At 41.8% G+C, this 18,339-nt stretch overlaps 1 protein-coding gene across 6 annotated transcripts in view; it reads right to left on the reverse strand.

The window, feature by feature from the left end:
• Positions 1-761: 761 nt before the first annotated feature.
• fli1 (Fli-1 proto-oncogene, ETS transcription factor) overlaps positions 762-18,339 on the reverse strand; it is a 34,125-nt gene continuing 16,547 nt past the window's right edge. For 3 of the 6 annotated variants that reach the window (XM_005927289.3, XM_005927292.3, XM_005927295.3), the window contains 7 exons: positions 18,016-18,170; positions 16,950-17,153; positions 10,254-10,322; positions 4,409-4,468; positions 3,951-4,010; positions 3,067-3,114; positions 762-2,912 (listed from right to left, as the gene is read on the reverse strand). In XM_005927289.3, coding sequence (XP_005927351.1) covers positions 2,383-2,912; positions 3,067-3,114; positions 3,951-4,010; positions 4,409-4,468; positions 10,254-10,322; positions 16,950-17,153; positions 18,016-18,170 — 1,126 coding nt within the window. In that variant the 3' untranslated portion in view covers positions 762-2,382. The remainder of the gene's footprint in view (positions 2,913-3,066; positions 3,115-3,950; positions 4,011-4,408; positions 4,469-10,253; positions 10,323-16,949; positions 17,154-18,015; positions 18,171-18,339) is intronic. The other 3 variants (XM_005927290.3, XM_005927293.3, XM_014335173.2) reach the window with 2 other exon arrangements.

An 18,339-nucleotide genomic window follows, 5' to 3' on the forward strand; every position in this document is an offset into this window, starting at 1 on the left:
CTGAAACTCTGTCATTTGGCAAGAAAAGTGATTGACCATGGAAACAAGGCATCATGATCACACGTTGCATATATAGTAAAGGAATCCCCGGCCATCGGGTTATCATTCAAGCGGCATTCATGGTTTTGGGAATACACAAAAATATAGTTTACACCTAATGGCACTTAGGATTTTATAACTAACTTGAGAAATAATAACAATAAAGAGAAACCAAAAAAAACAAAAAGGTAAAATGTATTGCCCAAATGTACAGATATAAAAACGCTTAAAAAGCTTAACAAACCACCTAGCAGAAATGGACTTAAAAGTTTTGCATTTTTGACCGAGGTCAACTCGTGTATTAATTTTCTTGACTTTTTTAATACTGTGTCACATATGAAAATAACTCTGCATAATTTATACAGTAAGTTGCTTTAATGCCTAGTTGACTGATGCTTATAAAATAATAAAAAATAGGTCTGACAAACGCACAGCGCTTGCGAATCTGAGGATTTCTTTGCTTCGTCTCGTCATACTTTATCGGATTTGTTCTTTGATAAAGTTCCCAGGTAATTTATATTCAAGTGTCCATTCTCAGTTACGCTAAAGGAATACTTCCGATATTAACAGCTTTGAACACATGAAGATGGATATGTCTTCTTACATTGTGGTAATGAAATCCTGACTTGAGATTCATGTGCATTTAGCTGGGCTTTACGATCAGTGAGAAACTAACATTCAGACACACATGTTACTCTCAAATTAGGATCCAGCCCTGGTGAAAAAAAAAAAAATGCAACTTAACTGTCTATTAACATGACTTGATGCATAGCCACATCTACTGTGCTGACCTATATGGTCGTGACTGGCCTACAAAGAGTAAAGAGACACCACGGCAGCTTTTACTGTCAGAGTCCATTTCAAAGTCCAAAATTGTCAGATTTGTGGTGTGATAATTCATTGCGTGCACTTTAAGATGAAGTGCTGTCTCATCTTTAATGAATAGACAAAATATGGTAAAAAAAAAAAATACAAAATCAGCAGTTAAAGCATGGCAGGATTTTCAGGACAGCACATATTCAAAATAGAAGAACATTTAAGACAATTTTGGATAGAAAATAAATAGCCACCAAAGGGCAGTTGATAACATCTACACGTCAACATGACCACATCTGCAAAAAGGCACGTTCGTGTTTTTTATCCATGATCTCAAGTGTGAAGGAATTACTTTTTTTTCATCAAACGTTTAAAAATAAAAATGAATACTTCTGACAAATTTAGATTTTTGCCAAAGGGTATCCCTTTTTTAAAAAAATTCACAAACCAGAAGACATTCACATTAATACTGACACGGTCAAGCGACAACACATCTGGAAATGGCACGGTTGAAAAATGCGAAGACTCTGCAAACATTTAATAGCCTAATGTGTGGCCCCGAGTGAAAACATCTGACCTACGTTGAATTATTGTAACAAATTACTGCAATTATATCTTGACTCAGCTTTCCTGGCACAATCGAGTCAACACTTAGCCTAGCTCAAACGCCGCAAACAACTCACAAGAAAACATTTTAAGCAACTGAATTGACCCAAATCAGCAAAAACATACAGCGCTTCCCTCTTAACTGCATTCAACCCTTCTCTAGCCTTCCAGTTTGGAGGATAAGTTAAATGGCATAGTGAATGGCATATTCCAGTTGCCAAATTTTATTCAGTGCTGAGAAAAGTCCACCTCAATGAGAGCTCCTTCTTGTCCAGCGAATTCCAGAAGACTCTCCACATGCACACACACACACACATGAAAACATGCAGATTAACAGAACAAAAAAACATAGACAGTCAAAACAGAAGGTTAGATGTAGTGGGAATAAGAAATCCTGTCAAGGCTTTAGATGAATGAAAAGGCAGATGCTCTACAGGACAAGGTACATACTGAGAAGGATGCTTTTTGAGACCCATAAGTAATAGGCCCATGTCTGGTACTGTAAAGGGAAGATGAGGCAGACAGACTTGCGGGTTATCTTCTGTCTTCAGGCTTTGGTTTAGTAAGCTCCTTGAACACCCACTTGCAGCTACTGTAGGTGCAGCTTTCAGGAGGAAGGAAAAGGCACATGAAACTCAGATAAATGTCCATAAATCATAAAAAATTTAAAAAAAACTTGGTAGTCATTTAAAGGTAAGTAGTATTCCATTTTTTGGACCTTAATATCCAGTTGTTTATATAATCATACAAAAAAATTTCCTTTAGTTTGATCATCCTTCATTTTGGATCAAATTTCTTCAGAGGACAAAATACCTCTGTCAGTTCAGTCTTCATTGGTTTGGCGTCATTGAGAGTGCATGTCAGCAAATGGCATGGGCCAGGGGAGGTTCAAGGGGTGGTGGATGATCAGAAAGGGTGGTTTTAATAATAACTACCCAGGTGGGATGGCACATGCGTGTTAGGATGGCGAGGAACATTTGGGTTGGGGTAGAGGCCTGCAGTGGGCGAGCTCCAGTACTGAGCAGTGGGTCCAAAGAAATTGGAGGAGGTGACTGGCATGGATGGAGGGTGCGGGGATACAAAGTTGACCTTCTGCTGGTGGGTGTGGTAGGAAGGCACATAGGCTAGGTCCGAGGGGTATTTGTACATAGAAGACTCGGTCGGGTGCGGTTGCAGCGCCTGAGCGATGCCATGGAAGTCGAACTTGTAGGCATAGCGTTTGCCGTGCACTTTGGTCATGATGTTTTTGTCATAGTAGTAGCGCAGTGCACGGCTCAGCTTATCGTAGTTCATGTTGGGCTTGCTCTTGCGCTCACCCCAGCGTCGCGCCACCTCATCTGGATCTGTCATCTTGAACTCGCCATTGGTGCCCTCCCAAGTGATGCAGCCCGCATTGGCACTGTCAGACAAGAGCTCCAGGAGGAACTGCCACAGCTGGATCTGACCTGAGCCTATTGGAAAACACAAGAGCAAACGTTCAGGCATGGTTGCTTTCTCATCCATCTGGAAGCTCAGTTGGATACTAACAATGCTGTTCAAAGGTTTTGGAGAAAGTGTGTTTTTACAGCTGCTGAATTGAAAACCTGGTTATGGTGAGAAACTTACCTGGGTTGGCTAAACGACTACTGGTGGGACCCAGAACCTGGTAAGGGTCTGTGGGCAAAAGGAGAGCTTTGTGAGTCATCACAACTAGTATTATGGCAATTAGTGCTGTGCGATACTGCAGATTCTTTGGGTTATCTCCAAAATTTACTTGGTATCAAGTAAAACCAAGTAAATACAGGGCCAGTACTGCTGATACCATTACCCATACCATAAATTGTATTTCATGATTTATGAAATGATTCATCATTAATTTGCAAATTCTAAACACATTTCAATGACAAATAAATCGTTATGATATTTACTTTCCACAATTATTAGTTGATACAATAAAATACACCTTTCAACTTCAAATAATTGTCATAGTGCATGATACGCTGAACTTAGTCTGTAGATACTCTAAAGTATCTATCCTATATCCATAACAAATGAATCGACCATTCAAATAGGTGGATTTGGATGAATCGATACAATTTCACTTTTTATAGCTCTTTTCATGTCATTACATTTGAAATGAAGTAAACACAACTAACAGTAACACTGACAAAACAAATTAGTGTTACACGCTGAAGTCTGTCAAATAATAAAGCAAGTAGAAGAAGCAACTACACTTGTTGGTAAGTGTCAGTAAACACTTTGCTTAAGGCTGGAGGATTTAAAGAGAAGCTTTAGCAGAATCAGTCGAGTAAACAAACACAAAATACCAGGATCTTAGAATAGATAATGCTATGATAAACACAAAGTGATTATGCTTCACTGTCTCGACTGTTAACAGAAAGACTAAAAGAAAGATCTGTCAGAACAAGCGGCACAACAGACAAGCTGGTATGACTCGGATTTGAGTGTTATACTAAGTAGGTCAAGAAAGACACCACGTAAGCCAGTACCTGGCTGAGCTCTGGGTTGCTCAGTGGACTTGGTCACATTTTGAGTAACCACTGGCGAGCCTGCAGAGAGAAATGGAATAAGTGGAGGACAAGAGAGACACAGAAAACATCAGTAGGGGTGCTCTGCAGATAACCAATATACACATCTTAAAGGAATGCCAGCAGTGGTCCAAATTAAATAAGGCAGTAGCTGGTGGTATGAGTGGCTTCTTTTGGCCGAGTGTAATCTTTAGGAGGCTGTCCCACATGTCTAGACTCTCTGTGGATTCTGGAAGGGCTGCTCGCATGCTGCAGAGTTGCATTAAAGGGTATCTGAAAACTATTTAACCTCCACCCCATAACAAATGATTGGGTTTGTCACGAATCATGCCCCTGCTCAGTAAGTTGCTCCACTCATACTTACCATTACTGTTCAGCGAAAAAACTAAAGACATTATTGGTGATTTGTGTGCCCTCACCTTTGCCACTGTGCATGTTGTTGGACCAGCCTGTCCGCCGTACAGCATCATATGAAGGGTCTAACAACAACAAAGACAAAAGAACAGACAAAGTTTCAATAGGAAAACAGTTACTGTTTTTTTAAACATGCTAAGTACAATTCATAAAATGCCACGGTGCACAAGCCAATCCTAACAATTACAGCTGGCCAACAGTTAGGGCATTAATAAATCCATCAAAACATCGTTAAAATGTTCTTCACAGGATATCTGGACATGGAAATGTGGTTTTGTTTGGCTTGCTGTGGTGGTTAAAATGTAGATGGCACAATCTTTTACAGAGAATACAGTTGGTTAAAGAGCTTGCAACACCCCGACCACAAATGAAAGGGACTGATGCAAATTAACGTACAACAGAGACACACACAAAGACAATACATGTGCATGATATCCACTATCATCCTCTCTTCCCACACATGCGGCTTTCACGAAACCTTGACAAACAGCCAAACTGGCCCGGTTTCCATGGGCTCTACCTGCTGTGTGTGTGTGTCTGTGGTTCAAACTAACCGAGTGTGAAGCTGGACAGCTTCCAGTAACAATCAATCACTCTGACACAAACAGATAAAACAGAGGCTGTGTCGTTCCTCTGGCAGTGAACACCCTTGTATACTCAGAGTGCACCTGGCCAGCACCCTTGATGGTTTGTATTATTATGGAGTAAAACAGTTCAAACAATTGTCAGAACACGAGGGGAAAATATGATGAGGCCAGACGTGCTTTATGCTGAGTAGCGCTCAACGGTGTTATCGTGATCGGCCAACTTTTTCTTTTTTTCTTTTTTTTGTCGGCAGCGTTGCTCCCAGAGGGCAGCAGATAGAGATGGTGCAATGGCGATGACAAGGGATTTGAAGTAGCAAGCTGCTAGAAGGTCAAGAGGCAATTCTATTTCCCATCAGTGAGGGACGAGTCTTTAGTTGTCTTGTTTGATAAATCAGATGCTGAATTGCAACTTTTTAAGACCAGATATGTTTGAAAGGTTATCGTGTGCTGGTTTTTGTAAAGATCTGAGACGATTCCTATGCTGATTAAAGTGAAAACAACTGAACACAATTTCATCTCTCTTCATGCTTGTATAGAGCTGATGACATTAAACTGTGACTTTGTTAACTTTGACTTAGATTTGTCTGACAAGTAATGGGAAATTTACTTCCATTTCCATTTCATCAGATCCTTGCAAGATATCAGTCATTAAAAACATAAAACTATTAAATTCATTTTAGTGTAATTTCCTGTGTTTTTCTAAGTCTGTAGATTTCAGTTATGGGGAAAAAAATCACACATTATCAATTATTGTAAGTGTGCCTGGCTTTTTAAAAAATGTGTTTTGGGTATAGCATCTTGACCCATATTACCTCATATAGTCCAAGTGGGAAAAAACCAAACGAAACCAAGAAAGAAAACATCCAGTGACATCAAATTGTGCATCATTCGCTTCACTACACGGACAGACATTTCTACACACTGTGCGGCACTGCCCTCCAGTGGACAAGAATATATTAGCATCGGTGTTTTCCTTATAATAAATAATGATGACACATTCCACATCAAATGATTATTTCATCTGAGCACAACTTAATCTCACTAGAACGAAAAAAAACAACGTTTCCCAAGTTTGGCTGGTTCTAGTTATTTTTCTTTTTAAACACATTTTATATTCATGTTGAACCTCTTGTTCTCTTCGCTAAGTTCTATCATATCAACTTTTAACCTTAAACGCTTCAGCAAAGGACTCGTTACAATCTGCAAACAAGAGAGGTTGTCCCTGTCTCTGTGTCCCCTGCAGAGTTAACAACGGCAGATGCATGAAGCGAAACATATATGAGCTCGCAACGAGAAAAGAATTTGGAACACGATCAAATGAATAAAAGAAAAGACAGTATATGAGGAGAGAAAGACAAAAAGAAGGAGAGGAGGGATAAATAACAAGCGGGCTGCTGTGGCTCAACGGGGCTGTCAGGTTCAATCTGGTGTGGGCTGGCAGGATAGCCAAGGAGCAGTGACTGGGGGAGAGTCCTGAGAGACTTGCGTTTCCTGCCTGCTTCGCCTGCAGACAACCTCTCTTTGTTTTACTGGCCCTTTTTTCCCCTCTACTCACCGCCAGTCCCTCCACCACCACCACCACCCCGAAAAAACACGACGGGGTTACCTCCATCTACGTGCAGAAGGGGTTTAGGAGATGGTGGGGGAGAGGTACAGATGAACGAGAGAGATGAGAGTGGAAGTGAGTAAATCGCAGAAAGACGTACTGAGAAGCAGACAAATTATGGTCAGGGTATAAAAGCACAAAAGAGGTACAGAAGAGAAAGAAGTGAAGAAGAAAATCAGGACAGAAAAATGATGAAAAAAAGAGTCAGACAAAACACAACTTTGGAATCTGGAAAGAAAACAATGGCTGCAAACTCAGCTACTGTTAGCTGTGGAAGAAGAAGAGGGGAAGCTGTGTTATTTGGGTGTGTTTTCTGCCTTAAGACACCTTGACTGGTTGGTAGCATCTGCCACCAAAACAATTTTCTCTGGCCAAAGAAAAAGCTCAGCAAATACAATTTTCACCACTACTGTGCATTAAGTTTTAGCTTCATTGATTGAGTGAAAGTGAACATGCAGGAGGAAGAATCACAATGCACAGCGGTTTGGGGGGGCAACCACACAAACGTAGACTCGACTGTGCACACACAGAACCGCCTCACCCCTCACCACCCACCCCCCTCTCCCGCCTTCATTTTTCCAGGCCTCGCTCTGACTGCGACTTGAGCCAGTTTCCACTCTGGTCTCGGGTGTGGTGCACGCTCCTGGGAGACTTCAACTGCAGGACCAGTTAGTCAAAACAAGGCCCAAGTGCTAGACAGAGAGAGAGAGAAAGAGAGAGAGACACAGAGGGAAGAAGAAAGACAGCAAGTAGGCTAGGAGAGAAAGCGCAACTGAGCAACGGGAGCGGGATAGAGAATGAGTGGAGAAAAAGAGAGAGTGGAGCTGTGGACTGTTTTTAACCCAGGGTCCGAGCCAAGGAGAGAAAACCAGACAGGGTAAACTTTTTTAATACCCATAATACAGGTGCTTTAAAAGCCATCTGTGTGAGTAAGGAGCCATAAGAGGAGGAGAATGATGGCAAAGTACAGGAGTTAGACACAGCGAGGAGACAGTGGGTGCACTGGAACAGAAAACCATCAAAAAAAAAAAAAAGGGGGGAACATCTTCGCAACACTCTTAACATTAAACGTTTTCACTTCCAAGTGCGCAGTTTATCTTACATTATATTTAGCACAGAGCAAGGTGAGCATTTGAAAAAACACAAATCTGAGATGGTTTGTGTACGTAATGAAGCATTTCAAGCTGTTTTTGCCTTTGACTTGGCACCAGAGGAAATGCTTTTCAAAAGGTGAATCATCTTTCCTCAACATGGCAGGGGAGGATATGAATGCTTTTAGAACATTTCTACATTTTATTGCTGTGCTAATAGATCAGAAACCACAAAAGAGAAAAAAAAAACAAAAACAAAAACAAAAAAATCAATCTGGGGGAAAAAAAGTAGTTTACAAGTAGAAGTGTAGGTGTTTACTTGTAACAACCACATGATGTCTAATTCCCAGCAACGCCCTATAACTCTTACACTCATGAATAATGCAGTCCACGTCCAAAAGATATGCAAAGGCATAGGCATAGTATAATATTTGTATATATATAATATATTATATATATAAATTATATATATATATATATATATATATAATATATATATATATTAATATTACTTATAATCTATATATATATATATATATATATCACACTAGTAAGGTATGCAGGAAACCCGTACTTACAAGCCGATCAGCAGGCACATAGCAGACGCAGACTTTGAGAAAGCCACACACACACATCGGCGCGCACGAGTCCTTTCATAGCTGCTGCATTCCGTGTTTTATATGCTCTCTTTTATTCATAACATTGCATTTTACACCGCAGAGTCTGGGGCAGATTAAGGGTTGTCTCCTGCTGTATGCTCGTGCTTACTCTACCCCAAAGAGCCTGTATGGTATTTGACTGCTCTCAAAAGGCAATATGAAGTGGAACATCTGGCAGTGCTGATCTGAGCAAACGCTGATAAAGGCTTCTCCTGAAGCAACGCATCTTTTATTGCCGAAGCAGAAACTCTGCACGAAAGTAACACTTGTGCGAGCAAAAATACTGTCGTATTTCCTTAATTTGGAAAAGTTAGCATGTTTTAAATGCTACAAGTGTTCTACTTAAGGCCAGAGTTTTAGGCCACAGTTAGAGGAAGGCGGTGTTACAGGAGCACTTAATAGAAATCACCTCTTGAGAAAGGGAAATGCTGCTGATGGGAGTGACCCTCTATTCCTGCCAGTCCAAATACCTGGAGCTGAGAATCAGGAAGACCAAGGTCGGGGGGTGACCGAGCAGAATCTTATCTGGCCTGCCCAATGGCCTATTAGTATGAAGCTGGGCGAGAACCACTACGTGGCCTGGAATTCTCACCAATGGGGCAGATAGAGCGAGAGGCAGAGAGCATTCTCTGACACTTATCAGACCTAGCATTTCCTCTGCTGCTGCCTTGATAGGGCCTCTCATCCTGTTAGCAAGGCTATCATTGTTATTGCAGTCTTTGCTCTCGACTCTGGTGGTGACACCATATAGCCTATGTGAAGGATGTGTAGTTTTTTCTTTTTTTTCTAAACAGATACGAAGCTATCGCCTGTCTGAACCATGTCAGCACACCAGTGTTTGTAGGGCGAAAAAGGTATCGGGAGGAAAAGGACCGTCATCCTGAGCTGCTTGGGGCATTGTTCTCAGCTTAGCACACTAGAACTGGTCCCTCTGACCGCTCCTCTTCTGCTTTATTAAAAATGTATCGCTAATTCAATTAGTTCATTGTGTCCTTTAAATTTTGGCCAGATTAAGATGTGGAGAACACCAAGCTGCTTGTATGGTAACATTTTTTTTAAAAAGTCATTTTCACTATTGTTTTTAATCAGACATTGGTTCCTTAACCATTAAATCTTTTAATAAAACCAGCTAACAGTTTATGTTAAAGCCTACAATTTACATAAAATAGCTGAAAATGGCTACTATCATTTGATTTTCATTAAAAGCTATATATATATTTATATATATCTACATATATTAGTCAAAGGGTCTCAGTGCTGCTGGACACTGTCTTACAATAGCATATTTTATGTGTAGTGTCCCCTTAACCTCTTATCATGATTTCTGCCACTATTTCACTCATCAGAGACTCACACATGTAACCCCTATTTCCCCTCTAGTCTATTCTAAAGCAGCCAATCAGCCCCTTTCTGTCATGTTTACCAAGCACATTGTTGCTCGGGCACCTGTCTGTGCTGCCCGTCCTTCCAGTAAACAGCTTCATTCACATAGATTCTTTCCATAATTACTACATTTACAGTCTGTTCATGCTCCCGCTGGTATGGAAAGAACTCATCAGCACTCTGCTTTTGTTTTATTGTTAACATGCCTTTATTCTTCGGGTTCAGGTAGTAGTCCCGAATAGCAATAGCAGCCTGACTCAAACCAAAAGGTGTACTAGCCCAGAGCTTCATCAGAAACAATCGGTGGCTGCATTGCGCTTCCTTTTTGTTAAGTGGCGTTTGTTCTCACATGTGTGTGCTTTTCTTCATGCGAAGCCTGAAGGTTTGGGTATTTTATATTTTTGCCTTACACGATCACCTTTAGCTTTGGTTGCACCATTCCCACCTTGTTCAGTCTGTACAGCATTTAAAACAACTCTAAATATGTGGAGAGAAATGCACAGAAAATTTCTAAACTTCCCTACCCTCTTTGGCAGCCAGCCGTGGTGATGGATCTGTGTGAGATGTTGTATTGTAGGATAATGATGAGCTACCTGCAATGAGACAGAAGAGAGCATGGTGAGATTATTTTTGTTGGATTTTTTAAACAATTAAAGAGTCTTCATTGCTTTATAAAGTGTTTACTTTAGAATAAAGTATCTTGAGGAATACATGCAGAATATATTTCATTTGAACTGAAATTTGCTGCATTTGCTATGAGAGGTTTTTTGTATGAGTGACAAAAAGCTCAAATTTCTAATACTCCCAGCAGGTGGCAGTAGAAGGTTCAGCTCGATACCTATGGCATGCCACTGAAGCCATTTTCATTGGATCACTTCTGTACCTTCTGCTCTTAAATTATTATTATTTTTAATAGGAAAGCTAATTAATGACAAAGAACTCTATTCTCGAATAAAGCAAACCCAGCACACAGCCTGTCCTTTGAATAGTGGTGAGGAAGCCCTGTAGTATGTCAACATTTTAACTGGAACCACTGCCCCTGAATAAAGCAAGACAGTGAGTTAAGAGTCCTTGTATGGCTGCCTGTTCATTTCACCTTATGGAGCAGAACTCTGCACTGCATTCCTCCACTTACACAGGCACCCTGGGCGGCACCAAAATGCTCTCTTAATTTTAGCTGCCCCCAGGCATAAATCAGTGAGTGGAAAAACAGACCCAAAAATGCACAGAGAAAACACAAGAGCAGTTACTACATGGATAGTGTAGACAAGATATAGCACTGAGCCAGCAACAGCAAGTTGCTGAGTAGGGACCGTACCTTTTCTGGTGGGGTGGTGCAGAGAAATCTGAGAAATGAGCTAAAGTACAAATGGAAAAAGAAAAATCCAGAAAGTCTGTGAAAGTTTCGATGCAAGGTCCTCGACTAACGTGCTGTGCTGCTGGTGGTGGGTTGGGGCCTCATAGTGGCAGACTAGGGGTCTGCTTTTTTAAGGGGGGAGAGTGGTGGCTGTGGGGTAATGTGGGGTGCTCCACAAATGTATTCTAACCCTCCAAATGTCCCCACCCCTCCCAGTTCCACCTATACTCCATGGCACCCCCAAGGCTCTGGGTCTAGTTTAGAAGGATGGGGGACTCAGAACAGGGGAGCCATTGTATGAGGAAGGGTCCCTGCATGGCAATCAAACGCAGCTCCCCCATACAAAAATAATTCCACACGCAGAGCGTAAGCTCACAGGGGCAAACGAGCCTCCGAAGCACCGACTTCTGGAATGAGGGAGAGGGTGTAAGAGAACGAGGAACAGAGAGGGGATGGAGGAATGAGGAAGGGGTTGTTAACCCCTTTCCTACTGTGTGCCACATATGTGGTCTGACCCAGACAGGCAAACAGGCAGCATTGCTAAGAAAACCTCAAACCATCCCACAGAGAAATTTGGGACTGCTGTATGGGAGAGAGTGAGAGCGAGTGGAGGGTTGAGTGAGCGACTGAGTGCGAGCTAGAGAAACACCACAGCTGACGGTTTTGGTGAAGGGAGCCTTGGCTGGGCTGCCTATTTATTTGGATGGCCTCTTCCTCTCTTCGAAAACAAACACATCCCGGTAATCTGACAGCGCAGTGGGAGGACTGGCCAGTGTTCAAGCTTTGAGACCCTCATTCTCTTGCTCTCCCTTTCCAATCACATCTGCTTCAGACTCTGTAAGATTACATAACACCCGCAAACAGTTTTCTTTTCTCTCCTTCGTATGACTGTTTGGTTTCACGAAAGCGCCGCCTGACGTGCAAGTAACATTGATCGATATTTCTAAAGCCTTGTACAGTGCCGTGTAGGACCTCTGGCAAGCCCCCTGTACTGTTTATTCTGTATAGCTATACGATACCATTGCCTCAACATGTGGTCTAAGCTTTGTCAACAAACTCAGGGTCCCCAGTCACCCTGTTTTAGGCACCTTGCCACATAAAGGGGGGCACATAAGTTTAGGCAAACCCATTTAGTTGTACTGGATAACGCTGCTGCTTGGCTTCATATTTCATATGAGGCATTTCTGAGTCTTCCACTACAAAGTATTGGAATTGTTTTTTTAACTTATGACCCTCCTTTCATGATGGCACTGTTCGCAAGTAACTGAAAGAAAAAGAAAACACTCTTCTCATTAAATTACATTTGTGTTGGGCACAGATTGAAGTTCCTGCCCACACTTCGAGACCGCCTCAAGCTACCAAACCAGTCTGCCAACTGAAGAGTTATACAGGTCCTTTATTAAACCCCTGGTAAAACAGGTAGTATCAAATGCACAAGTATTGTTGTACAGACAAAGGGTTTTTTTTATGTGGAGGCTGTTATGAATTGATGGACTGACAAGTGCCTCTTTTCCATCAACATAGTTCCAGTTCTGGTCCCAGTGCTCATGTGGAGCCAGTTCTGCAGTGATGCCCTTTCAGAGCCAAATAGCAAAATGTTAAATGTTTTCCATTAGAAGATCATGGTGGATGCAATCTTTGGGTTGTATCTACAAACTGAAATTCTTGCCCGCAGCCACTGAAATCAGGGTGTTCAGCTTTGGGCCGAGCAGCATCAGTCCTTTTTGAGTGAAAATAATTGGGACTAGTACTAGATTAGACTTGTTGGTGGAAAAAAGGTCAAACTATGTGAAGTTGACACCAAGATTACATCCCATCCTGCCAATGATCCAGAGAATGGTTATAAATGTTCCATTATGTATTAACGTGAAAGTGTTTATTGGTTAATGGTCAACACTTTTAGACAGACTCCGCTTGAAGGTATTTATAGTCATAAAAAAGGGCCAAAAATAGCTATAACATATCAATCCAACCCTGTCTCCCTCCACACACCTTCACATATCTGATAGTTTGTTGCGTGAAATGGGCGCAAACATCAAATTATCCATTTAGAAACGTTAGAGAGATCTGGATCCAGTGCTCTCCTATCTGATTGGACAAGTGAGAGGTGAAATGTTCAGAAATGTTTAATCACTATTCTTAGCTTTAACAATATCCTGACCACAGTTTATATGCTGTTCCTAACTGCAATCATGCAGTTACCAGTCCAAGATATGATGGGAAAAATATAAATCACTTAAAACAATTAGCATTAATGTTAAAAACAGGACTATAAAACGAGATATGCAGAACTGGCTGACATCAGTATTCTTAACTGGAAACTTACAATTATTATCTACATCTCGCTTCAATTACAGCTAGGCTCATCTCAGTGTTTACACAAATAGCAACTGCTTATTATCCACTTCCACTTATGCTAATGTGATATAGACATAAATTCCTGCGAAGCTCATAAGTGGCCGAACCCCAGCAGTTGAGTGAGCAGCCGCAGACTGCACTGTAATGGTGGCTAACAGCAGACAGCAAACGGCAAAAGGCGCAGAGCCAGCCTGCTGAGCCCCTCTGCACCAGTGATAATCTGCCAATAGAAAGAACTAATGCAAGGGGAGCTCAATAAAAATGTTTTGAGGGGAGAAAGAGGAGTGAAAGACAGAGAGAGAGAGAGAGTGTGTGTGTGTGTGAGAGAGAGAGAGAGTTCTCCAGAGCTCCTTTTTCCCTACTCAGCCTGCGAGCCCAGATGTTTATGGTCTGTATAAACTATTGAGGGCTCGAGAATGTCCCCCACTCTCGAGCGAGCGAGCAGCAGCAGTGCAGAAGCCCAGACTTATCACTCTCTCTCTCTCCTCTCTTTCGCTCTCTCTCTCTCCTTCTGGACTCCTTCGCTGTAAATCCATCCAGACACACAAGCAACGGCGACAGCTGGGAAACAGAACTATTGCTATTCTCCAATGGCACTCAATCATGACCATCTCAGACCATTTCCACACTCTTCGCAAAAAAAACAAAAAGGAATAGTTCAGCCACCAAATTTTTTTCTTTCTTCTTTTTTTAAATTTCGCACTCCCTTTCTATAACTGCCTTTCTTGCTTACACACACTCCTGTTTTTGTCCTGAAGCAACAACCCAATCTGTCAGTGACATATTTCTTAACTCCTACTATTATGTTCCTTCACATGCTTCTTTGGATTGTTCTGTCTCCCCAGTCCCTCTGCTCGTTTTTGAATTCGCCCCCCTCTTCCTCCCTTCTCTCTCCGCCTCGCATCTCTATGTGTCAGAAGATACAGTCTCTCCTTGTCTGAGGTTTGCTGCTCTGCTCCGTTTCCAGCACATGTGGTATCAAACCGACCTACATGGGTGCGATAAAGCAAACAGTCAGCAGTCCCCTCCCTGACAGACTAATTTGAACAAATTCTCAAATTGCGCCCCAAATTGAAAGCACATTGGGGTGTGGGCGGCCATCACTTATGAAAATCTGGATAAGTGACCAACAACGAGGCCAAAATAATGCACGGGCAACTACCCTTGTTACTGTAAGCAGCTGGGAAGCCAGACAGATGTTCAGGTTGTGCCAGCGGTTGCGCCAGTATGGATGTCTGAGCGGTATTTCTGTGTGTGTGACGTGGCAGGAATGTTTTGTTATGGTATGGCTGTAGGGTGTGGAAGTGCGTCTCCCGCCCTTCACCAAGTGTACATACAGAGTCTAATGACTCTGAGGAATGTTAATCAGAGGTTCAATAAACAGAACCAATCACACATATGGTGCACACAGATGTGTACGAAATGATTGCAGTATCCCTCTGGACCATCTATTTTTTTTTTTTTTTTGGTGTAGCATGGGGGGTGATAATTAAAAGATTCAGTGAATCAGATCACATGACCTGTAATCACTAATACTTCCAGGGCTTGCTTGAGCCTTTCCCCTTTTCTCTTTGTTTCTCTGCCTCCTGGAAACTAGTCCCAGCTCCAGCTCTTGTGAGTGAAAACAGAGGTCTATTTTCTGGACAGGGTTACTCCTAGTCTCTGATTGTGTTTGTTTGTGCTGTGGGGGGAGACGAGAGAACGCCTTTCATTTCTAAATTATCACCCCGTGAGGGTCGTCATAAAGCCTTGACCCCTTTCCTTTGCTCACAAACTGTTTTCACACTTGAGCTCCGGACAGTATCAAGAGAATCAGGATGCCATCTGATGTTTTCATACATGGCACGTGGCAGGAGATGGTCTCACAACTGGAAATACTCTTTTTGATTTAGGCAGCGAGATGGTATAACCATGCACTAGCTGTAAAATCTGTGCAAGTCCCACATAAGATGAAAAACTGTGCAATAGGACATGGCAGGCGCTTTGCAACAGAAAGCTGGTAGGCTAAAGTGTGTTCAGTGCCTGATCTGCTTTGGATATTTGTATCACATTTGTAATAGACAGAAAATTTTGTATGTGTAATGCAGGTACAGTATCAGCACTTCACCCCGCTTGCATCGTCCGCGAGCTGCCCTAAAACAGGTTACTCAGCTCAGGAAAGGGAGCGTCCATTTCGCTGATTGTAAGGAATTAATACAAAGCAATTTCAGCTGGCAAGTGGAGAGGATTCCCAAGACATCTTTTCTGTCTCCAAAGCACACAAAAGAAAGAAAGAAAGAAAGAAAGAAAGAAAGAAAAATGGGGCAAAATCGTGATGCAGCACGCCTAAGCCGTGGCTAAGTCCCACAGCCATTGGCCATAATGAAAACTGCTCTGCGAAGTGTGCCCAGTGGCGGTCAGACAGATCCACCCGCTGCACCGCTGCACAATGAGGCTGTTATACTCATGACAAGCATCTCTCTCTGCCCAGACGCAGTGCATAGAGAAAACTGTTGACACCCACAAAATACAGTTCCCATTACATCACATTGAGGCCCATCGCAATTTTTTGAGAGTAATGTTAAATTTAGTCAAGCCATCAGTCACTCCACCCAGTGTGCTGCGCGTGATATTCTGCAGCCACGTCGCAAGCAGCTCTAACTATTCTACAGTATCCAAACTTTTTAAAGATGGGGACAGACCGTTCCCTACACGTGCATCAATCGCGCCACTCGTTTGCTAATTTTTATAGCACACGGCTGATATTTAGCATTCGAACTCAACACCACGCTGCATGTATTCAAGCCAGAGCCTCACCAGATGTTACATTTTATATTAAAATGTCATTTGCATACCGCATCAGAAAATTGGCTTCGCTTCCTCACAGAAACATATGAAGCGGGGATTACGGCGAGATATTCTTCAAAGGTAAGGGGCTCAAATTTAGCTGCCACCATTGCAAATTGCAGATCAACTTTCTTTTCTTTGCTCTGGACATACAAGCCTAGCGTGATTCCTGAGGCAATGCACCTGGGCTTCATCTTTCTGTGGGCCATGCGGTATAAAAGTGTAGTGGGGGAGGTTGATGATGGTTATCTGGAGAGAGGAAAAGAAACCCTTTGGGTTTCTATGCTGTGCTTTAGACGTGTTAGCTATCGTAGAGAAATTAGTAATTTCATTGTTTATTTAGTAATGCAAGCATAGTGCGAATGAAAAAAAGTGACATTCCTTTTTTTCCTTTCATGCTGAGCAAACGAGGTCATTTTCATTCACACTTTGAATCAAAAACAAGAAGAAAAAAAACTAAATGACTTTCACCCTTTGGCAAACGTGGATGGTGATGCAGGTTTAGGCACAAACAAGGAAAGTAATGAAAACGAAGTGCAGCATGGCATTGCTGACTTTTCACTGTGTTTAATACTTTCTGATTTATTTTTTATCTTCTGTTTTCAACTGTTAAACACTTTTTGTTGCACTCCTATATTTGTTCCAGAGACCCGTCAAGTAATTACCAAAGTTTACTTACTTTCCCTGAGATAATTGAGATGAGAGAGAAGCACTTCTGCGTTGTACATGGTGGTGAGCCGTAGAAAGTCATCCTTGCTCATCTTGCAGAGCTCTTTGCCGTCCGTGTTTTGAAACATTGCCGTATCAATCTCTAACAAGCCATACTCCTTGATGGCCCACTCTAGCCACTGGCGCACATGGTCCTGGGACCACAGTGATGGGTCTGCAGGACGACAGAAGGAAAGGAGACTGGTTTTACTGACTGTTGTGGGCAGACTTCAGGAAAGACATATCTCTAAGTTAAAGGGAGGAGGAGTAATAAACAAACTGAAGGCAGTTTCTATTTTCTTTGTATTATTGCAGGCTCTTTACCTCACAATATAAAGTGCCTTCAGGCAACTGTTGTTGTGATTTAGCTTCATATAATAATGCTGAGGTGAACAGACTTCAGTTTGTGTGGTTTAGACAGAATACTAAATATTGCTTTTACTTTATTAAGTAAAATGAAAACAGAGCAGATTCCTAGTTCAGTCACCTATCATAGAATAGTATTCGTTTTTGAATCTCATCATTAAATTTACTGAACTTTGTGATACCAAAGAAAACTCAGTATTTGCAAATGTTACTTGACCCATGCCTGATACACAGCACAGCCAATTTGGAAACCAAACCCCAAACTTGCCACTTTGTGGTTAAGGAGTGGCATCCAAGTGAGCTCCTATTAGGTTAATAGATGAGTGGCCTTTGGCATCAGCTAAACACTAAAAAATGAATAATTTACCAAGTCGGCATTCAGTTTTAATTAAATAATCTGGATTTCTTGTTTTTTGGCACACTGTTTGCCATTCTGAAATGTACTGAAACGCCTTTTGTTTGGACTTTGAGTGAAAGACAAATTTCTTAAACTAAGTGTTCAAACAAAGGATATAGTAAAAAAAATAAATATCTACTTAGGTTCATTAGATTGTGCCTCAGCATTAGTGACATCATACCAGAACAGGCAAGTGACTGCCATCTAACAATAGTAATCAATTTTGTTCTCATGTCCTGATTAATTTTTCCTAACTATACACATCTGTTCTTACCTGCAGGTACAATGACTCTCCGTTCATTGGTGGTCATGTTGGGGGGAGGGGCGTTCTTCTCATCCATGTAGTTTCCATAGTTCATCTGAGATGTATCATTACCCCCCACCAGCTTATTACATTTACCCACACTGCAGTCCACTGGAGACTCCCTGCTGCACAAACATGCATGCACACACACACATGCACACCAAGTAAGTTGTAAAAATATTATCAGCAGATAAACTGGGTGTTGTTGAATTTCCTTTCCAGCCATTGACTTTGGCACGAGATATTCTGAGCCAAGCATATCAAAGATTAGATGTGAAACGTGAAGGTTAGCTG

Source organism: Haplochromis burtoni, unplaced genomic scaffold (genome assembly GCF_018398535.1).
Source record: "Haplochromis burtoni strain Fernald_Lab_line unplaced genomic scaffold, NCSU_Asbu1 Contig_88, whole genome shotgun sequence".
Classification (NCBI taxonomy): Eukaryota; Metazoa; Chordata; class Actinopteri; order Cichliformes; family Cichlidae; genus Haplochromis; species Haplochromis burtoni.